Source organism: Henckelia pumila, chromosome 4 (genome assembly GCF_033568475.1).
Source record: "Henckelia pumila isolate YLH828 chromosome 4, ASM3356847v2, whole genome shotgun sequence".
NCBI classification, from domain to species: Eukaryota; Viridiplantae; Streptophyta; class Magnoliopsida; order Lamiales; family Gesneriaceae; genus Henckelia; species Henckelia pumila.
Window position 1 is genome coordinate 216,849,202 of NC_133123.1, and position 24,369 is coordinate 216,873,570.

Consider the following 24,369-nt stretch of genomic DNA (forward strand, 5'->3'; position numbering starts at 1 on the left):
AACAATACGTTTGTTAGAGTAGGTGCTCGTTGAGCCAAGTGTTGGCCGATGGTCCTTGAGTTAACTCTTGTATGACAATATTTATTTTAATAATATTTTAATATCTAATTTGGGACATATTTATCTGTATACTCATCCTAGTTGCATAGATAAAACCCTTGAATATACAAATAATAGAAAGAATATGAGATGGTCATGTGATGACTAACATGAAACTCATATTTGGAATACTATATATTCTAAACTATTCCTAGTCGATTCAGCCCCCGTAAATAATAATAAAGGTTGCTCGAGCTTAAGACTAGTATTTGCGATGTGAGTACCACGTTTCATTCGTAGGAGACATAATGATGTCCAAGCATGCAAATAGGTGCTTCTTGTAGAGTGCACTGAACAACTCTCCCTAAAGAACTTTTCAAGTGGTTCTCACATATAAAGTTGAAAGGTCATAGTTTATGGTTGTACACCATTAGTCCTTATGACCCAGGAGAACATGGAAACTCTATGTGCTAGCGATTCACTTTGAATTGTTTACCGACTCAACTAGGGTAATCGGGTGGCAAGGTTGGGTGTTGTGTCAAAACATGTAGGAGTCGATGTATTGTAGTCAAGGATTCATCGCTTACCTTCGGGTATGGATATCCTATGTGATCTCATGTATTTGTCGTTTGAAATCTCTGATCAAATTAGGTGCTAATTAAGAAAAGATTTTTTTTAATTAAACCTGCGATGCAACTACGGCATGACACATAATTATCGATTCTATGACAAATCTCGATAAACCAACAGTTGTCGAATCGGTCGGGATATATGATTTGAAGGGACCGTACTGTATGCTAACCATAATTGAATGGTTCTTGCATACACTATCATTTGATACCTAGGGAGTCATGTAAGAGATATTGCTAGACGTTTAACATGACTGGTTGGGTACCATCAGACTTGGATTTTCTGGCGTTCTTATTATCAAGAAGTTGATAAATGAGAATGGAGATATATAGTGTAATGGGCGGGGTGCGTCCCTCTGCTTCTGGCCCATCTGGCCTTCTACTCTGGGGGCCTAGGCCCATACTCATGATCTTCTCTCCACCTGAAAAGGAGAGTTTTTTCTCTCCCCAGGATTTGAACTTGGACCACCAGGCATATAAGAAGGATGCAGCCCGCCCATTACATAAGTGCTATCAGGATTGAGTTGAATTTGGATATATACCTGGTGGTCCAAGTTCGAATCCTGGGGAGAGCAAAAACTCTCCTTTCCAGGTGGAGAGAAGATCATGAGTATTGTCCTGGCCCCCCAGAGCAGAAGGCCAGATGGGCCAGAAGAAGAGGGACGCACCCCGCCCATTACATAAAAGGAGTGCGTCCCTCTACTTCTGGCCCATCTGGCCTTCTGCTCTGGGGGCCCAGGTACCAGGATTGAGTTGAATTTGGATATATGTCTGGTGGTCCAAGTTTGAATCATGGGGAGGGCAAAAACTCTCCTTTCCAGGTGGAGAGAAGATCATGAGTATGGGCCTGGGCCCCCAGAGCAGAAGACCAGATGGGCCAGAAGCAGAGGGAAGCACCCCGCCCATTACATATAGTGTAAGCTCATCATATATGGACTTGTTGATCCCGAATCACATGGAGATCTGAAACCACTTCTAGTTGTATCATTGAACCATTGAGGGTCACACAATTATTGACATTCTACATCCCCTTGAGAATAAAATTAGTTCAATAAGTTGAACGACATATAAAGGAGTTTACAAGTGAGATAAAATTGAAGTATGACTTCTAAAGAAGAATAAAGGGGAAAGTAACTTTTAATTTTTGAAAGTGTTCCAAGATTAAAAGTTTACTTGAATAAATAATTAGTTTTTGAAAATGGTGATTTTCAAAACTATTATTATGAACTTAATTAAATTAATTCAAGAGCTGAATTAACTAAACACTAATGGACCTTGTAGACTCCAAATAATTAAATTAATTTAAGTGTTAGATTAATTAAACACTATTAGGTCTTTTAGAGCCCAAATGAAAATAGCGTTGAATAATTATTCTAGTAGTTGGATTGAATGAGTTCAAGTAAGATATAATTAGTTGATTGAGCTTAAATGAGTTTGAGTTTGATAATTAAATAAATGTTAAGTTCATGGGCAATGTATGTATATTTCTCACTAAAAATACATACAATACATGAGAGAGAGGATATGAAGGGTTAAAAGACAAGATGCACAATTTTCTATACATGCTTTAACTTTTATCATAATACTTTTTAAGTACCAAGACAAGCAACCTCCTCACTCCAACTTTTAACACACAATGACCGAACTCCCCCTCCGGTATTATCTTAATTTTTTTTCATTTTCTTGTAAGGTTACAACAAAATAATTCTCAATGAAAAATGCTCTAAATATTATAGTGCATATTTATGGTGGATCTAGTTTGACTTGTCGTTGACCTATTTTGAAGGAGAATCCATTTTTGAGAAATGTGTGCACTTGAAAGCTTGAGTCCGTTTGAGAAAGGTGTGCTCTTGGTAACTTGTAGATAGTATCTACCTTTTCAAGAGCCAAGTTATTTATAACTTGGTTGGAGCCATCATCATTCTTTTAATATTGATAGGTGAAAACTTCTTAAACACCCTATGAATGTTTAATGTTTTTTAATGCTACACAAGTGCTCAATTTTTACATAAAAATTTTAAACTTCCGCTACGTTTCCGGGCACGAGAGAACCAAGATCCAACAGAAAATGTAAACCGGACATGTTGTCTCCTTGAGAAAGTCTTGCTAAATTTTTCATCTTCAGATCAGAAAACTACACTTGTCGGATGCGGGAAAACAATTATGGCTAAACTAGTACTGAAAACTCGGATCCCCTGTATCCTTTTTTGTTCCGAAACATGAAGTCTAAAGAACAACACTCCTGAACTTTACTAGCCACTGCACACGTGCGCGGATCACTAACACTCACCTTACGTCTAAGTGCATCTACTACTGGATTCGCAGAACCTGGATGATTCTAATCTCGCAATCATAGTCCTTAAAAAGATCCATCCAACGACGCTGTTGCATTTTCAACTCTTCCTAAGTGAACAAATACTTCTAACTCTTGTTGTCCGAAAAGATCTCGAACCACTCGCCATACAAATAATGGCGTCAAATCTTCAGTTCAAACACGATCGCTGCAAGCTCTAGATCGTGCACTGAGTGGTTCCATTTGTGAGTTTTCAACTGTTTGGAAGCATAGGAAATTACATGACCATTCTGTTTCAACACAGCCCAATACTTGAATAGATGCATCGGTGTGAACCACATAGCTTCCGGGTCCATATTGTAACGCAAGAATAGCTGTGGCAGTCAGTCGACTCCTAAACGCGTCGAAGATATGCTCACACTCTCTCGACCAGAAAAAAAATATCCTTCATTGTCAGCTACGTTAGTGGTCTAGAAATTTGTGAGAAATTCTTGATGAATATTCGGTAATAGCCTGCTAAACCCAAAAAATTATGAATCTATGAAGTTTTCATAGGACACAACCAATTCATTACAGCTCCATTATTACTCAGGTCCACTGATACATCCTCCTGAGAAATGACATGACCAAGGAATACCACTCGGTCAATCCAAAACTTTCACATACTGAACTTGGCATAAAACTTCTTCTCACAGAGAATCTGCAGTACAAGACTCAAGTGTTGCGCATGCTCGTCAATATTACGATATTAGACAAAAATATCATCAATAAAAACCACTACAAACTTGTCAAGATAATTGCAGAAGACTCGATTCATCAAATCCATGAACACTGCAGGTGGTTCGTCAGTCCAAAAGGCATCACTAAAAACTCGTAATGACCATACCTAGTAAGAAACATTGTATTCGAAACATCCGCATCTCGAACACGCAATTGATGATAACCTGGCCTCAGATCAATCTTGGAATACATAGAGGTACCCTGAAGTTCGTCGAACAAATCATCAATGCGTGATAAAGGATACTTGTTCTTAACTGTCTCTTGGTTCAACTGTCTGTAATCGATATAGAGACGCATGGAACCATCTTTCTTCTTGAAAAAAATTATTGGCACTCCCGAAGGAGAAACGCTCGGTCGGATATATCTCTTATCCAAAAAGTCCTACAACTGCCGCTGTAACTCCCTCATCTTCGCTGGTGCTAGACGATAAGGTGCACGATAAACCGGTGACGTTCTTGGCACAAGCTCAATCGTGAACTCGACCTCTCAAACTAGAGGAAACCCTGGAATCTCATCCGGAAAGACATCTGGGTAGTCGCAAACTACTGGTAACCCCTCAAAAGATCTGCTTTTTGTGGATGTATCAATCACATAGATAAGGTAGTCTTCCCCACCCACCTCTAAATCCTGAAAAACCTTCAGAGATGATATCAGAGGCATAAGGAGTCGCGCTCCCTCACCATAAAAAAACAAACTATGGCCCTCAACCTGACGAAACTTAACAACCTTTTGATAACAATCCATAGTAGCTCGATAAGAGGTCAAAACATCGATACTCAAAATACAATCACAATCCTCCATTGCTAAAATCATAAGATTTGCTGATAACTCAGAACACTCAAACTCTAATGAACAAACCAAGACTAGATGTTTGGCCAAATCCGAATGACCTGTCAGGGTAGATACAGATGGAACTATGTCTATGGATATGTATGGCAATCTATCACTACAAAAAAATAGCCTTATAGAAACGATTTTTTCTAATTTTAAGAGCGGTTTTCAACTATTTCTAATCTTTTACCATCGGTTATCATATCGTTCCTCTTATCACCGTCTTTATATCTTATAAAAGAGGTTTTTTCAACCGATGGTGAAAGTTAGAAAACTGCTCCTATTGTTCTTTGTAGACATGGTTTGAAACCGATCTTACACATTGTGAAAATAACAACGGTTTTAAATCGCTTCTGTAGGTAATGAATATAAGAGCGGTTCAAACCACTCTGAAAGTTGTTAGGTTTAAGAACGGTTGTAAACCGCCCTAAACTTCATGGATATAAGAGCGATTTTGAAACGATATTGATGTCAAAAAACTAAGAACGGTTTCAAACTATACTTATATATAGAGCTGTCAAACGGGCCAACCCATGGCGGGGCAGGCCGGCCCACCAAAAACCCACCTGTTGGCGGGTCGGCCCGCCTGGCGGGCTCAAAATCCTCAACCCAACCCAACCCAAGGTGGGTTGCGGGTTAGGCGGGCCGGCCCGCGGGTTGAATCACGACAAATAAAAATAAATAAAAAATATTATAATTAATTATAAAAATAATTTCATAAATAAATATTAATAAAAACATATTAATAAAAATTTTAATTATTGATTTCATGTGTGTAAATTTTATATAAAATAATTAATACAAAAAAAATTCACAAATTTTATTAAAAAATACATATATATCAATAAAAATAAAAATAAACTATTAATTCTCTAGGCCCGCGACGGGCCAAACCTCGCGGGTCGCGGGCCTAGGAGGGTTGGCCCATCTAGGCCCATCTTTTGTTGGGTTGAAAAAATAACCCACTTAAATTGTGTGGCGGGCCGGGTCAACCCGACGGGCCTAACCCAAATTGACGGCTCTACTTATATATGTTCTATAGATATAGAAACACTTTAAAAATGTTTTTGAAGCGAGAAATGTAGGAGTGATTTCAAACTACTCTTGAATTTGTTGGGTGTTGGAACAATTTTCAATCGCTCCTACATGTCCCAGATATGGGAGTGGTTTCAGGCCACATCCTGAAGTTACGAATTAAGAACAATTTTAAACTATGCTTAGAAACAATTTTTAAGATCATTTTATATCAAAATTGATAATTACAATTGAGGAGCTATTTTAAATGATTAAAAGCCAATTTAGATTCATTTATTTTTTAATTGTTTTTTGTCAGACTAATTAGTTCCAATGAAATTATTAGAAATATAAATTCTCATACATTACTAAACAATTAAAATATTCATATTTAATATTTCAATTCATAAATAAATATTTTCTAATTCAATAAACCACTAGAACCAATAACATAAAATTAAATGAAAGCCCTTAAGGGGGTGTCCAAGTTGGTGGAGTAGGTGAACTTTTGACCAGAGGTCAGGAGTTCGATTCCACCTACCAACACCTTCTTGGGCTAGCCTGTCACACAGGGCTTGCCTAGTATGGTTTACCTGGCTAACGTAGTTTGCAGGCTATTGCGTTAGTCCGGGGATTTACCAAGTGCACATCAAATGTAGTGGCTGCGGATTCCCACGTCATAAAAAAAAATGGTAAATGAAATTGTTTCTCAAAAGTCTATCTAATCACAACCGACTCTGATAGTGGGGTCATCAATGATCACTTTCATCTGCATTTGGTTGAGAACTTGTGTGATGACATATATTATACGCCAAGATAACTGCCAATATAGAAAATAAATATAATTTAACACCATGAATTTATAATCGTAATATTTTTAAATTGATTGATTAGTATTCGGTTTGTGATTACTAGTGTAAGAAATACTTCATGTTTGGTGATGGAGCATGATCTCGTGTTCACCTGAAAAATATATGCAAAACAATAAAACTCTACAATTTAAAGCGATTAAGAATAACTATATTAAATATAGTTTTCTTAAATATATGCAAAAAAAATCGGTTATAGTTTTCAAAAAACAAAAAAAAAAATCGGTTGTATAATTTTAAGCGATTAAGCATAACTATATTAAATAGAGTAATAATCTAGAATGAATATTAATAACTTGTTTAAATTTGTATAAAATTATTTAATTAAGAATTATTTGTGTAGATTTAACTAATATTAATATACGCCAAATAATTGAGAACTTTATATTTTAAGTAATTATATTTATATTTTTAATTTAAGAATTATGATTTTGTTTACTCTATTAAGAATTAAATTTGATAAATTTTATAAATTTAGGGAACTAAGTATTAAAAAAACCATAAAAGGTTAATTGGTAATAATTGTTACATTATTTACGATATGAATTTTTGCTGCTAAATAAAATTTAGTTACACGTCATTATAATAGTTTAAGTAATAAATTTATATGTTACTAATCATAATAGTTTTGTAATTTTAAATTTGTATGTGACTTATTTTTTGTGGGGACCTCGGATGCTAATCTCAATTCTCGATCACAATCAAAATCAATCTGATAATTAAACAACATGGCTTACAAGTAATCAATTTGATTAAACAAGCAAAAGAGTAAAGCCATAAAAAAAATTTATTTTTTTATTAATAAAACAAGGTTCCTCGCTCGAGCACACTCTAGGCGCGCTTGAGCGAGCGCTGCCCGGTCCAAGGTAAAAAATGGCCTCGCTCGAGCGCGGCTAGGGTGACTTGAGCGAGCCCTGTGCTGCCCGAAAATGCTCAATCTGATCTATTTGCAGTCCTTTCCCATTTCAAGCTTCTTTTCAACATCAAACTATCCCAATCAAATCTAGGATGATCCAAATACAAGATATAAAACTAGAACATGCATTTCTAAGCATCATAACTTCATATATGTTTTCTAGAAATGTAAAACATCAAGTTCCAAATCTGATTTTCTATTCTTAAATCATTCTAACATTAGCAATACATAAATATGACAGCAAATAGACATCTCTAATTCTTAACCCGAGTCTCCACTTCTAAATTCTTCAATCTTTAGCTATCCAAGTTTCGTATGACTCGTTTCTGCCCCACCTATTGCAATACACATAAACAAAGACAAAGCAATAGCTGGATAACTCCAGTGAGAAATACATATCAGTATGAAAAACATATATATAAAGCATGTAAACATATAACAATCAAGTATTCTTCTATCAAAATCTTTTGAAGAACTTACAAGCCAATACTTTAAACATATTCCAACACAAACTCTATATATTCTTACTTGCTGAACTCATTTCAAATATAATCAATATCCTAAAGATACAAGTGCAGGTTGGAAGAAAAAGGAGTTCAAATCTTGAAGAATCGATTTTAAATTCATCGCTTTGGGATCCTGGGAAAAGAGCATAGCAAAATCAAGCCTCCCACCTATACTCCGATCGAGGTGGTAACAAGCTCTTATTCCCTGGACCGTGAACACTGTGTTAGGAATTCTTGCAATAGGAACTCAAATCTGATTCCTAGCCTCACATATATAAGTCCACCAGGTCCAATATTTTTTTTTCGATTCTGCTTTCGGGGTTTCGAAAGAATTGTGGCTCAAGAGGAATACATTTCGACTCTATCAGAAATTTACCACAATTAAATCGCTCATAATAATCTACACTCATCAATCTTAAATAAGAAAGAATGTTTAATCAAACAAACTCATTTATTAAGTAACAAGATCAACTAAATCAAGTAGATCAAGTAAATCATATAAGATCAAGAAAGAACAACTAAACATGAATTTATGTGAATTAATAAACTCGAAAACCACCACGTTCTTGAGTTATTCTACCTGTCGAGGCTAAAGTCGAATCATACATTTTTCTTGATTCAAATCTCTGAATTCTTGCACTTCTTGATCAATGACAAACTATCAAAGTTCTGCTAAATCCCTTCTTGCTATTCCAAGGTGCTAGTTGAATCAAGCCTTGATCCAACTTCTTACCGACACGAATTCTTCGATTTGAACTTAATAAACTTCAACTTCAATATGAAATGTAGTGTTTATAACTCAACATCAGCTTCTAAACATCATTACAATTCATCAAGTTATAGCAACTACAAAACTTGTTCGATTGACCGGAATTCAAGCTGACGGCGCAAAGATTCGAATTCAATAAATCCAAAAGCTTACACCTCATCTAAACATTGATCTAAATCCAATATCAACATCAATATATCAGCCAAAATTTGAAAATAGCAGCCCAACAATTTCAAAATTTCATATCAATTCAAAATTTTCAACCGGCGGCATAACTGCCTGAAACCGAAAATTCCAACAACTTGAACACCATAATTTCTACATTATTAAACTCAATAAAATCATCATAACATCAGCCCCATCTCGAAATTCAGCAGCATAATATTTTCAGAAATTCAGAAAATATTCGAAAATTCATAAGTGTCCGAACGACGATCTTTTCGCAATCCAACTTAGATATATTATCGTCATATATACTAGAAAACGTTTATATAATCAAATTTTAATTCTAACAAGATCTTAAAATTCAAACATGGTATAACTTAATCAAACTTACGTCAAAACGTAACTATACAATCTATTTTAAATTCTATTGGCCGGATTGAATTCTATAAATTTTTGGAAGTGAAGAATCGGCCATGGGAGCTAAAATCTACTTTCTCTCGGTTCTCGGGAGCTGAAATAAAGTTGGAAATGGTGATATACACGTTTCTATGTATATATAAATCCATGTGTCATCCACTTGCTACAACCAAATTGCCAATTGGTCCTTGAATTATTCACCATTTGCAATTCGGTCCCCAATCACTAGTCAACTTCTAAATAAATCCTTTTTATTTTCAAACTCAACATTTACATCTTAAATCCCATAAATAATCAATTTAAATATTTTATTTTTTTAATTTAAGAATTCCGAAATTTAAATCTCAATATCCGTAAATTCTCAAATTAAATATTTTCGACTCAGAAATTAAATCTCTAATTCCATAAATTATCCAATTAATATTTTTCCAAATGCGGAATTTAAATCTCAAATTTCGCAATTAATAACTTAATATTTCGGGCCTTACATTTTTAGATTTTAAATATTAGTTTAATTATATTTTGGCTTATAACCTCAAATGTCTTGTGATTTGGAAGGGTTTTTATGTACTTCAAATCGATGTCTTGTGATTTGGAAGGGTTTTTATGTACTTCAAATCGATAAAACTTAATCTAGACATGTAATTTCAAATCCAATCTCCGAAAAATAGAGCAAAAATTAAATGTGAATTAAACGTTCATCACAAATCGCTGTTAAAAGTATTCAATAAAAGTGGTTTGTAAACGAATCTTGGTATTCATACTTACAGGAGCGATTATGCATTGTTTTACAAAAAAGCACTGCTAAAAATATTTAGTATGAGTAGTACCAAGATTGCTTCTGATAGTTATAAAATTAGGAGAAGCTTATAACAGCAGTTTGAACGAACCAATGTTAAAGCTATGCAATCGGAACAACCTTAAAAGAATAGAACAATGGAAATGGTTGTAGCATCTTTGTACTCAAAATAATTGTTAAAAATATCTAATATAAGCAATTTCAAAATTGTTTCTAAGAGTTATATCAATGGAAAATGGCTTATAAGAGTAATTTATATAAATAGGTGGTAAAAGTATGCTTTATGCAAAAGGGGTGGCTTGCAAACAATCTTAAAAAAACTAAGCAATAAAAACTGTTTATATCATAAATTTTCACAAAATCACAATTATAAATATTCAATAAGAGCGGTTTGACAACCATTCCTAGAAGCTAAAGAAATAGAAGCAGTAGTAAACAACGTTTTACACAAAACCACTGCTAAAGATATCCAATAAGAGCAGTTTTACTATTGCTTCTAATATATGTATCATTAGAAGCGGTTTGTAGCAGCGGTTTTTGTAAATTGGTGCTAAAAGTATTTAATAGGAGTGGTTACACAAATGTTCTTAAATGGTGGTGCAATAAAAACGATTTAGTTAAAACCGATTCTATTGTTAGACCGTTTCAAATAAATCGCTACTAAAAACCTTTTTTTTTTTTGTAGTGTATGATGCTTAACAAAATGTGCTGAAACAAATGAATGCGATGCACCTATATCTATGAGAACAAAATTAGGAATTCCGCACAAAATAAATGTACCTACGATAACTTTCTCATTAACTTTCTTAACATGTTCTTGGCTTAGCGCAAAGACTTGTTCGAGAATACGTGGCCTTTGGTTGGTGCTCCCATTTGACTGTCCTGATGGATTCTGTGGAACCAATTCTTGAGAACCCAAGCCGGATGATGACACTCCACTTGTCTGTGGGTAGTCCCTGTTTATGTGACACATCTGGCTACAATAGAAACAAGAACCATCTGCTCCACGAAATCTATCTGTAGGATGAAGTCCCCCACACTTCTTGCACTGACCTCTATTCTTCCAAAAGTGGAAAACTCATCCACCGGAACTTGAACTTGAAGAAGAAGATGCACCAGACTTCTTGAAGGACTGGGATTTAGGACCCAAAGAGTTACCTGGTCGGAAAGAGGAGAAGTTTCTGTTACGCCTGATGTTGTCTTCTGCTTGCCAAAAACAGTTAACCAGCACCTCATACGATGTCAGATCATTGCAGATAGTCACACGGTCGTGTTTCTCTAGATTAAGGCCCTGCAGAAAGTGGTGATACTTGTCCTCGAAGCTATTAGCAACATACGAGCAATACGGTAACAGCTCAAAGAACTTCTACTGGTACTCATATATAATCATGTTGCTCTGCTTCAAGTTCATCAGCTCCTTCATCTTTGCATGACGAAGCACTGGAGGAAAATATAACTTCATGAACGCCTCACGGAACTAGGCCCCAATTAAGTTGTTGTGCCTCGCGCAAATACCAAGGGCGCAAAAGTTCACCTCTACTTGTGGGCACTACCTTCCAGAAGGAATTTAACGACCTGCATCTTCTTCTCATTGGTGTATTGATAGATCTCGAAGCAGTTCTCCATCCTCTCTAACAAGTTCTCCGCGTCCTCCGGAGTCTCGCCACCTTCCAATGGCTTAGGAGCCATCTTCACAAACCTACGTAAGTCGAAGCGGTGTCTGTTGTCCCGGTGGTGATGGTGTCTACGAGGATGATCCCTCCTCGTCTTCTCCCCAATGTCCACCGACACTCCCATGAGTCTCATCTCCATGCTCTGCCATCTATAAAAGTAATAGAATTTTAACTTCAAGACTGTTTACCTAGATATCAAATCTCAATGCATGTTCGGATACCAAAAAAAGCAGTGATCAATCCCGAAATCACTAATTAAACAAAGCTTAAGCATGCAAAATAACTTAAAATGCAATAATCAAATAAACCGGCAAAAACTTAATTAAGTCAACTAAAACTACTGGCATGAATACAAATGGTCCCAAAACAAATGTTTATAAATGTTATACAACCCAATCAAAGATAATGCTAAATTCCACAAGGGAAACTTGGTACACTACAATCCACCCTACTGCAACTCAACGACCGCTACCTCCCGGTCTGTCCAACCTAAGTATTGTCCCGTAGAATGGAGTGTCCAAAATCAAAACCGAGGACGTGAGCTAACAACGCTCAGTACGAAGTATGTGTATACATATGCTATGAATGATAAATGAAAATGAATGGATACCAAAAACCTACTATGGTAGAAACTCTTGCTCAATAAATGGAGCCATGTTATGTAGCACACTGGGCCATCGCATCAGGAGATACTCCTATACCATAAGAAATAAGTGGAAAATCCGGACCCAAATCCATGGAATCCATTCACATAATTAATGCCTTATAAATCATGAAAACAGATAAAATGCATACTCAACCAGGGTATCTTGGATAGTACGTCCGTACATCAGAACAAGCAACCTAGCGATACTGGCTCCCTAGTCCAAGACTATAAGCAGACAATCACGGTATCACTAAATGTCTACTAAAAGCCTTAGCTAGAATAATAGCTACTCACTGGAGCTAATTACAGTCTAGAGATATACCTGGGTCCGTAGTCAGCCGTTTGATGACGATTGCCCTATATTCAAGACACAACACTGCTACGATCACGATAGCACCTTGTTACCATCTAGCCCTCGAATATGTTGCCCGAAAACTCCTAAAATCTAGCTAGAATCGAGAGAAAACTTGGAGAAATGAGTGAGGAAAGTGAAGTTCTAGGCCTCTATTTATAGACCTCGATTGGAACATCCGATCCCTCGTTCGAAGCTTTCCAACGCACTTCAAAACTTTTGATCGTCCTTCAACAGTTTAAGATGAATGGTTTAATAGTTGACTCAATGCCCTTAGTGATCTTTGATGACCTGATAGATATTCTTTATAAGAGTGGGCAGTTTGAACAAATATTCGATTGAATCCTTAATTACATGCATTGAGTAAAGATGTCTTAACTCATCTTTACCCTTTGTACCCTCTCAGATTCTCGATAAGAATCTATCCTGCAATGTATTTGAGAGGTGCTGCCACTAATAATGTAGACATATCAAAGTTAATAATTTTGGCAAATATTTGAATATCAGTTTCTTGCACTTTTATGAAAAACGATCTTGTATGCTCTCTTGAAGTACGTGAAGAGTGACTTGTCTTAAATGATCTTTGAAGTGGATTGAGAAGTTTTTGGTTTGAGATTCTTTAACTGTTGTAGCCATTTGACTATTTTTCAATGGTTTAAACCTTCTTAACTATATTGAGCGGTTGATTGATCTAAAAGGTTCACACCTTTCTGAACGGTTGGAAATCTTGAATTGTTCTTGACGTTTGACTGTCATGAAATGCCTTGAGCGTTTCACACCCGCAACATTACAAATATAGGCACTTTTAACCTAAAAAAATAAGTTATTGTTTGTTATCACCAAAACTAAAATATCTAAAATTTAACAAAAAATTTCGCACTCAACCAACCTTACAAGTTCATAAAATAATTATGTCGTATACATGAAATATCGCACTCTCCCAATAACTCACCTTCTTCTCCCGAAGAATGTATGAATGAATGCAGTGCATAAAAAAACAATAAACGAGCAACAAACCACTCTAAAAATTTGGCTATAAAATCTCATCGGCCTCCTTCTGGCCCTTCTGGCCACACTCGGAAATCTTCATAATGAATGAGAACTTATATATATATATATAGAGAGAGAGAAAGAGATCGTATCTAAGATAGAATAAATATCTCCAAATATCATATCTTCTCATATATTCAAATAATATAATCATCATATCTTTCCAAATATTATATTTTATCATACAATTAAAATAATATCTTCAAAAATATTTTCATAATATCTTCATCAATATATCTAACAAAGAATCACAAATCATTTCACAATCCTCCAAAATATAAGAGTGAATTTAATTTTCTTAGACCAAAATGTATCACAAAAATATAGACAACCAAAAATACCACTTTTCAAATTTTATAAAGATTTTCCCGTCTTTTTTATTTCATGTCAAATATTAATATTTCAAAAAATTAAAGTGTTTGGAGTGCAATAATTATCCATACTGGGTTGAGCGATCGAACAATGGCACTTGGGCTACTTTGTGATTTAAAATATTTGAGTTGAACTGTTACCACCAGCTATATATAGCTTGGGTAAAATGCAAAGCCCTCGATATTTTAATTGATATCAAAGCCAAAGTCATGAGTTTGATTCGCATTGATTGCAACGAGTTAAATCATTGGGAGAGAGATTGTTTGGGTTCAATAATTTTCCATGTTAGGTAGAGCGATCAAACAATGATGCTTGGAATTCTTTGCAATTTAAACGATTTGAGTTTCACCGCTATCATCAACTATAGCTTTTGTTAAATAAAAAAAAAAAAAAGTAAGCTCTTGGTCCTACATAAAGTCTTAAGATGTAGGAATGGAATTATTGGAAAACCAATTGTTGAATTTTGGTGTTAAACAAAATAAATCTAAGGCAAAAATAAGATACTAAATTAAGTAACTCAATTAGACAATATTAGAAAACTGAACAGAGTTAATCAACGGGATAATCTATTGAAGTCAGTGAACTAGTCTTTGAACCACAAATGGATTTACTCAACTGGACTAGACGATTGTACATATTAAGGAATCCAAGACTGGGAACATCAGAGAAGTTAATGGCTGAAGACTACAACTGTTCAGATTACCTTGACTGAAACCATAACTGGTAGAAAATCTCTACTAGTCAAGGTTGTTTAACTAAAATGATCTCAACTGAAGTTAAGGACGATTGACACTTATCAAGATTATTCAAAAATATCAGTCCTGATCCTCAAACATTTTCAACACTATCGGAACTCTTTAGAATTGAATGTTAGCTATTTATATATGGTAAAAAAAACAATAGTACACTATAGACGCCGCAATAGTGGTAGTGCCCATAGTTGTACTATATTTCAGAAATTGTCTCCGAAGAGTATCAGACAAGGAAACAGACATTTCTTTTGAGGAACGAATAGTTTTAAATGTATTTTGTGACCGTTGAGATCATTGACTACAACTAGGCTTGAAGATCAGTAAAAGAAGTTTGTCCAAATTTCTACGCATTATAAGCTATACTGCATTCAAGCTTTAACTTGTACAATTAAAAGAAGTTCAAAACAAATTATAGCACACTCATTCAAGTTATTATCTGATCAACTAGGATCAATTTGTGCTAAGATTTTATGTGTAAAGTTCATACTTGTAAAACCAGTAGAGGACTGTGTATTGTCTTTGAGTTAAGTACTAGGAGTTTCATTCGAGGTGGTGTTAAGCCTTGACTGAATCAGGCTCTTGAAAATTAATTTTAATACTCAAATCTTCTAGTGAGTTATTCCCAAAAGGAAGAAGAGGTGTCATAGGAGTCTTTAATCTCTGAACATCCAGAAACATATCTCGTGTCATCATTATTTTAGTCAAGCTATTATTTGTGTTCAATCTGTCAATCGACCTCCTTCGGCATATTAACTTTGTTGGATGATTGACATCGGCAGTCAAGAAAGAGCTAATAGTTCAGTTGCCATAACAATTGAACTCATTATTTGAGAAGAGAAATTTGAAGTGGTGTATATATTCACCCCCCTCTACACGCACTAAACGATCCAACATGAATGAATATTTCAATCTCATTTTATCTATCCATGCTTGTTAAGAAAATAGAATGAGAATACCAATTCCATTGGGAATGGCTATTCCGATATATTTTATAGAAAAACTGCATTTCTATCCTTATAATTTATCACTTGCGATTTTTGTTATTTATGTTATCAAATTCTGTTTTATTTCTTGATCTAGATTACTGATATGACACTATATACGTCAACGCTACATTGGTTCCACATCAAAGCCATATCTTAGGAAGGACTAAATTTGTTGAAAATACAAAGATAGTGAACTCAAAATGACAAAGAGACAGACATAGAAGATTACAAAAAACAATTTCCCTATTATTTTTTTTAAAAAAAACTATATTTAGCTTTTTTAAACTAATCCTAACCTATATTTTCATAATAAGTAGAACTATTTGTATTGTGCTATATTTATTATTATTATTATTATTATTATTATATGAATAATAATAATCAAAATATTATTTATTAATTAGCGGCGTTCTTTGAATCAACATATGCTGATTTTCTTGTTTTTCGATTATTTTTAAAAAATCAATGGAATAAAAACAGACCCAACCTTCTCTTTCAGTTTGCATGTCACCTAATTGAGGATAATTGAAAATTTGAACCTTCTATCATTCAAGAGACCGTCCGTATTGTATAATTTATTTAAGATCTATTCTCTCATGGAATTTATATAAAGAGATTAAAATCAAAGTGGTCTCTTTAAGCCTTTTTTGTCATGACATAAAAATAAAAATACAAAATTTAAAAAAATGGTGAAATTTAAGGATATAGAATACCAAAATTGCAATTTTGCCTTAATATATATATATCATGATCACAAGGTACAAGTATTGGACTTCTATCTGATTTATTTAATTGTTTTGATTAACTCGGCATGAAACTCTCTAGGTTTGGAGACAATGGAAGGAAGACAACGTCATAGCTCTGATAGACCCGAGATTATCGGATTTAAGTTACCGGGCCGAAGTCGTGAGATGCATACAAATCGGGTTATTATGTGTCCAAGAACTTCCTAAAGACAGGCCTTGTATCTCAGCTGTGTTATCCATGCTGAGCAGTGAAATCGTGGAGCTTATGGAGCCAAAACAGGCAGCATTTACTATAAGATCGGATATGGTTACAGGTTCGTCTCAGCAGAGCCAAAAGAGCACTGGCTCTTTGAATAATGTTACCATAACTATGGTGGACGGGCGTTGATACCATTGAAAGATGCTTTATAAAATACTTCATGATTGTAATTTATAAATACTAAGCAACCTCTCTCTCTCACACACACTATGCATGCATGCGCCACATAAATTAAATCGAACGAAAACATTTCGCCAAAGACAAAAATGAAATCGAGTAAGAAACAAATTGTAAGTATACGTAACTAAGAAATGAAAAGGAAAATAGTTTGTTGTTAAATCACTTATTAATTCAGCTTGAGGCTGTAGCTCAAATTTCTTTATTTCTTAAAATTAAGAAATAGAAAATTGATACAAAGTGAATTTGAGAAATTAAATAAAGATTAGTGGATGCAATCTCTAAATAATCCCTTGATTTTCCTCTTCAATGACAATTTCTTGATGAATTTGAATTTCTTGAGTATTTGATCTTCTAGAAGAAGATTTGATATCTTGAGATTTGATTTGATGTCTTGATAAAATTAATTCGATGGGTTAACACCTTGATATCGAATTAAACTTCAAATTTTGGGAAGAACGCGATGAACTCCTTGAATCACGCCTTGAAATTTGTTATCTTGAATTTGATAAAGAACACGATCTTCTTGAATTTGATTTATTTGCTGAAGAACACGAACTTCTTGAATTTGATGAAGAACACGATCTTTTTCAATTTGATTTGTTTGATGAAGAACATGAACTTCTTGAATTTGATGAAGAACACGATCTTCTTGAATTTGATTTGTTTGATGAAAAACAGGAACTTCTTGAATTTGATCAAGAACACGATCTTCTTGAATTTGAATGAATTTAAGTATATTTGAAGAATAACGCAATTAATCCTTTGAATCACGCCTTGATCTTCTTGAATGTGACTTGAGAGAAATATCTTGAATTCTTCTACTTTTTTGCTTCAGTCTTCTTTGTTGTGTTTTCTTCTTGGTCATTTGCCCCATATTTATAGCTGAAGGATGTAGATTCCTACCATTTTTATTTGATGAGGTGTCGCAATTTGATTGAATCCTCCTGATTTATTTGGTGATTATCTTCCATTAATCACAAGATTTGATTTTAAATACTAAAAATATTAGTATTTTCTTCTATTTGATGCAAGATTTGATCTCAAATACTAAAAATATTAGTATTCTCTTCCAATTTGTGCAAGATGCAATCTTGATTTAAAAATCTTGATTTGATCACAAAATATATTAAAATATCAATTAATTAACTATTTATTTTTTGAGAATTTAATATTCCCAAAAATAGCTAGCTGTTTATTGATATTTAATTATTTCTTACTTGTCATATTTGAAGGTTGACAAATTTATTGTCTACAAATGCCCCCTCTAGATTTATTCACAAATGATTTTTTTTGAGTGAATAAGTCACGATAATTTACTTGCAGCAATTTCTTTGAGATTTCACGAATCCTCAATTCAAATTTAATTCCCTCAAAATTTTCTTGCATCCATATTTTCTTCTTCACCAAGTAAGCGAAAGATAGAAACTTTTATTCCCCTTCATGCATCTTCTTTGGATGAACATTTTTTTCTACTTTCTATTCATATCCATCATCGAAGCGACAGATCATTGAACAAAAGGCAATACGAGACAGTACACTTCAATTATTTGGCGAATTACATCAAATGATATTGGAAGTGTACTGAAGACATTCTTTGTAAGGGTGATCATAGGCTTCAGGCAGTGCAAATATACGATCCCGTGTATGCTTCATTATTCACATTTGATCGATATTCCAACATTATGAAGACATTTTGAGAAGCATGGTGTCCAATACTCAATAATAAACCATTGACTTTTATATTGTGAACCATTTACATATTTGTGTGATTTGCATTCTTTGTTGGGTCTTTTCATCGCCGGACATATATATGATGAAGTCTTTCAAAGTGCCAAAGAACTCAGCAGCATTGATGAAGCGGATATTTGAATTTTTTTTTCTTCAATCTTGCGATTGCACATCACATATTTTGAGAGATTTTAAAATGTGGATCAAGTCCAATCAACTCAAGATGGTGGAAGCGCATAATTTGAAGGGCTTGGTGATTTGAAAAAGTAAAAAACTTTCTTGAAGAGGCAATGAGGAATGTTTTTCACTGCTCAACCACTTCATAAGATTGATAAAAAAATACACTATGATTGAAAATATTTCTCTTTTCGATGATGACGTTATCAAAAAAATTTGAACACGTCAACGATCCATCTTGAAAGATTTTTTTTTTTTTTTGTGATATTTTGATTGTGTTTAACTTTCACTGAAAATATAAGGCATATTAATATTTCATGTGAAAAGAAAACAACAAATTCATGACTGTACTCAGAATATATCTAAGTTGCCTACGTACCCAATATAGGAATCAAGTCATAACGTAGTTCAAAAGGGGGGGGGGGATGCCGTGCACAATTTATATTCATACGGGCCAAGAGTATCTATTTATTAACCACCCTAGACTAGGTAGAGATTTAATATTTTAACCACATAAAATACCATATGTGGGAGAAATACAGTTTAAACACATGAATTCACTATTGGTAGGGACATAACAGTTTAACCACATGTAATACCTTTGGTGGAGAACATAACAGTTTAACAACATGTAAGACTTTTGGTGGAGCACATAACAGTTTAACCACATGTAAGACTTTTGGTGGATACCGTTCACAGTTTATACTCTTGTGGGTAAGGAGTATTGGTGAAATACTCATCCTCTTTCTTGAAAATTTCTGTTTCTATTGGTCTGTGATACTCTTGAATTGGATGCCCTTCCGCTCCATTTGTAGTTATGCTAAACTCCATGTGATGTGCTCGAGTAGCTAATTCTTCAAATGTCTTTGGCTGGATTTCTTGAAGGATATACCGAAGTCCCCAATGCATACCTTGGATGCACATCTCAATTGCAGAAGATTCAGACAATCGATCTTTGCAGTTAAGACTCAAATTTCTCCATCGATTGATAAAGTCAATGACGGTATCTTCTTTCCATTGTCGTGAGTTTGTTAGCTCAATCATGCTAACTACTCGTCGAGTACTGTAGAAGTGATTGAGAAATTCTTGTTATAGTTGTTTCCAACTATCAATTGAACATGGCTCTAGATCAGTGTACCAATCAAATGCGTTCCCTTTTAGTGAACGGAGAAATTGCTTGACTAGGTAATCTTCGTATGTCCCAGCATTGTTACACGTTTCAATGAAATGAGCCACATGTTGCTTTGGATTTTCTTTGCCATCAAATTGTTGAAACTTTGGAGGTTGATAGCCATTCGGCATTCTTAAGTTATCAATCCTTTGTGAATATGGTTTGGCATAGGTGAGAGATGGCTTTGAGCATCAATCGAGATTTTCTTTAATAGTAACCATGATGTAGTCTTTTAACTGGTCCATATGAACTGACCCATCAGGAGAAAAATGTAAATCTTTATATGTTCATTTTGTTTTTTCTTCAATGATGACTCAGTTCCATCATTAGTTTCATCTTCTTTGTCCATGTAATTTGTATCAGTATGGTTTATCTTGTCCATAAACTTATTAATTTGGGAATCCTGTTCTTGAACATGTCTTGAGAGTTCCTCAATGGCCTTTGTCAAATTTGCTATTTGATCTTCTAAAGTTGTGGCATTTGTCACCATCACGCTTTCTATGTGAGAGTTCTGATGGGTCTCAAGAAAATGAGTTTGCTCACAAGATTCTTGTAATTTCTTAGACATGCATCTTGTGATGACTCCAAGACTTCTAGTTGACTTTGTAGTAGAAATCTTCATGTTAGTGATCTTTTCATTGGTGGATATGATGGCTTAGAAATTTTAATGAAGAGAAAAGATAAAGGGTAGAGATGGTCCCTCTAGGCGTGCCAAAATTTGTAGCTCAAATTTCTTTATTTCTTAAAATTAAGAAATAGAAAACTGATACAAAGTGAATTTGAGAAATTAAATAAAGATTAATGGATGCAATCTCTAAATAATCCCTTGATTTTCCTCTTCAATGACAATTTCTTGATGAATTTGAATTCCTTGAGTATTTGATCTTCTAGAAGAAGATTTGATGTCTTGAGATTTGATTTGACGTCTTGATAAAATTAATTCGATGGGTTAACACCTTGATTTCGAATTAAACTTCAAAATTTGGGAAGAACGAGATGAACTCCTTGAATCGCGCCTTGAAATTTGTTATCTTGAATTTGATGAAGAACACGATCTTCTTGAATTTGATTTATTTGTTGAAGAACACGAACTTCTTGAATTTGATGAAGAACACGATCTTCTTGAATTTGATTTGTTTGATGAAGAACTGGAACTTCTTGAATTTGATGAAGAACACGATCTTCTTGAATTTGAATGAATTTAAGTATATTTGAAGAAGAACGTAATTAATCCTTTGAATCACGCCTTGATCTTCTTGAATGTGACTTGAGAGAAAAATCTTGAATTCTTCTACTTCTTTGCTTCAGTCTTCTTTGTTGTATTTTCTTCTTGGTCATCTGCTCCCTATTTATAGCTGAAGGATGCAAATTTCTACCATTTTTATTTGATGAGGTGTCGCAATTTGATTGGCTCCTCCTGATTTATTTGGTGATTATCTTCCATTAATCACAAGATTTGATTTTAAATACTAAAAATATTAGTATTTTCTTCTATTTGGTGCAAGATTTGATCTCAAATACTAAAATATTAGTATTCTCTTCCAATTTGTGCAAGATGCAATCTTGATTTAAAAATCTTAATTTGATCACAAAATATATTAAAATATCAATTAATTAACTATTTATTTTTTAGGAATTTAATATTCCCAAAAATAGCTAATTGTTTTATTGATATTTAATTATTTCTTACTTGACATATTTGAAGGTTGACAAATTTAATTGTCTACAGAGGCCCTTGAAGAAGCTTCGTGCATTTCATTTGTTGAAGAAGATGTTTGGCGCAGCGCCCTTGTATTTGGAAGATTCTATGTTTATCATGCATGATCCCGATGCCCCTACTCTATTTGACGTCGATTCTAAAATAAATTTAATGATAAATATCTGTTAGAGTATCATTTTCTTATGCCCAAGATGTTAGAATTGATGCTCTGCAAGCCAATTGTTGGGTAGATATTTTATTGACTGATCAAGAGTAATAAATAGTCTTTAATTTAATATAATTACCTTTTTGATATTAATTTACTTTATCTTCATACCTATTCAAGCTGCATAGATAAAGTCCTCATACACTAAGAAAATATTAAAATAATTTTACATGGACAAATTACATGCATTAGCATCATCAATGGTCGTTCGATCACTTGATACTAATAAAGATCTTTTTTGTCCACTTGAAGATGGAGAAAATATCATTGATCCTGAAGTACCATATCTTAGTGCAATTGGTGCATTGTCATACCTTGAAAATTGTACTCGACAAGATATAGAATTTTCTGTCAACCTTCAAGCAAGATATAGTTCTTCTCCAACCCAAAGACATTGGAATGGCGTAACGCCCTGTTTTTATCTTAAATGAGTTTATTTGAGTTAATCGGAGATTGTAGAGTTCAAGAGCCGACTTGATTTTGATCAGGGTCCTTTTTGCAAATTTTGGAAATTTCAGGGACTAAAACGCAAATATTGAGTTTAATATATTATCTACACTTGGAAGAGTTTTGACTTAGTCTCATTTGCTTCTCCTTCTTCCCTTCCATCGTTTCTTCCATTGAAGCTTGGGGAAACGCCTCTTCAAGCTTTCAAAATCCAGTCCGAGCTCGATCCGTCCATTGGAAATTATTTCTGAAGGCAGTTTGACGATCACTGCAGCGAGAGCTCCGTTATATCGTAAAATTTTCTACGATTGGATACATTCTAGTTTTTGGATGTTGTTAGAATCGTTTGAGATTTGAGTATGTTGTTCTTGACAGAGTTCTGATCGTTTATTATCTGTAGGTTTTGAATTAGAGCGACGTTCGGATTTGTTATGATTTTTGGAAGCCATTTTCGAAAATGTGGATTTTGAGATTGATGGGTTTGCTTTGTTATTGTTGTTTTGGGCATTGATATGAGGTTATATTTGTATTGAACTGCTATCTGCGTTTTCGGTTTGTTCAGTTTATAGCCTTTATAGCGTCGGTTTGAGTTTTGGAGATTTCGAACCATTTTTGTATTGATTGAAGCTTTGGCTTTTGAGTGATCATTGTTGTTGATCAACTCTTGTATTCGTACAGATTCGTTGGAGTTTGTCGAGCCCTGTGTTAGCAGCATTGTTCGTCGAGAGTTGGACGAAGAACGGTAAAGATATTTTCTTGAACCGTTGTTTGTTGTTTAGGTTGTATAGTTGTTGATACAATCTTTTGTTGTAGCTTGTCCGGAGTTGGATCTACGACATTGAAAGGTAAAAGCAGTCATCGTTGCGGGATAGCATACTCGGGACAGTTGGGTCTCGAGTTTCCCTTTCAAATCACATATTGCATCTACACTTGTTCTAGCATGAGGAACTTGTGTCTTGTTGATTGATTTTGCTTTTGACTATGTGGCTTATGTTTTATGTTTTTGTTATGCATTAATCTTGAGCCTACGTTGATTCAGCGGGCAGAACCGCCCTTTTTGTTTGGACGTTTGGGAACTATGATTGAGTGGTCTAGGTCGTAGTCGTATCGCCTAGTGCTAGCATACTCATTATGGTTGCTCAAAGTCTAGAGGAGTGAGATATGTGGCATCACCTCGATTGGGAGAGTCGGTGAGTCGTCACATGATCTCATCATCGGGATCCCAAAAGCACAGCAGCAATCTTTCGTTTATCAGATTTGATATCCCGGTTTAAAGACATGCATTTCATTACGTTGCTATTGATTGTGTTGTTGTCTTGAAAGCATGTTTATTGTTGTATTACGTGATATGTTGCTTTTACTGGGATTATCATTCTCACCGATATATCCGGCTGTTGCTTTGTTTTGTATGTGTACTTGGCAACAGGAAGGGCAGGATCAAGTCAGCATAGACCTGGTTACTGTCAAGAGCAAGGGATAGAAGTGAGACTCGTTTAGAAGTCGAATCAGCATGTCAACCTAGTTATGTTTTGCGAACATGTTTAGTCATTCGAACTTCTCGTATTTGTTTTGTAAGCAAGAAACGATGTAGGTACTACCGAATTGAATGTTTCTCTTCCCTAAACCTTACTTGTATTGTTATTGACATGTCAAATACTTTTAATGCAAGTGTTTAGGTTTTGTTGAGTTTATTTCGGTGCCTTAGCTTTTCTGGGCGAGAGGACGGCGCGGGCGCGCGGTTATTGGCTTGGGCGCGTGGCCTCTTTGCGAGGTAAGGGCGCGGGCACTCTTACTTAGAGAGCGGGCGCGCTGGTTTTTGCGCAGCATCGGCGCGGGCGCGCTGGTTTTAGCGAAGCTTAGGCGCGGGCGCGCTGATGT

General features: G+C 34.7%; 1 protein-coding gene across 2 annotated transcripts in view; it reads left to right on the forward strand.

The window, feature by feature from the left end:
* LOC140863028 (G-type lectin S-receptor-like serine/threonine-protein kinase At1g11330) overlaps positions 1-17,103 on the forward strand; it is a 35,421-nt gene extending 18,318 nt beyond the window's left edge. The window contains exon 7 of one of the 2 annotated variants that reach the window (XM_073266124.1): positions 16,684-17,103. In XM_073266124.1, coding sequence (XP_073122225.1) covers positions 16,684-16,992 — 309 coding nt within the window. In that variant the 3' untranslated portion in view covers positions 16,993-17,103. The remainder of the gene's footprint in view (positions 1-16,683) is intronic. The other variant, XM_073266123.1, reaches the window with a different exon arrangement.
* The last annotated feature ends 7,266 nt before the right edge of the window (positions 17,104-24,369 follow it).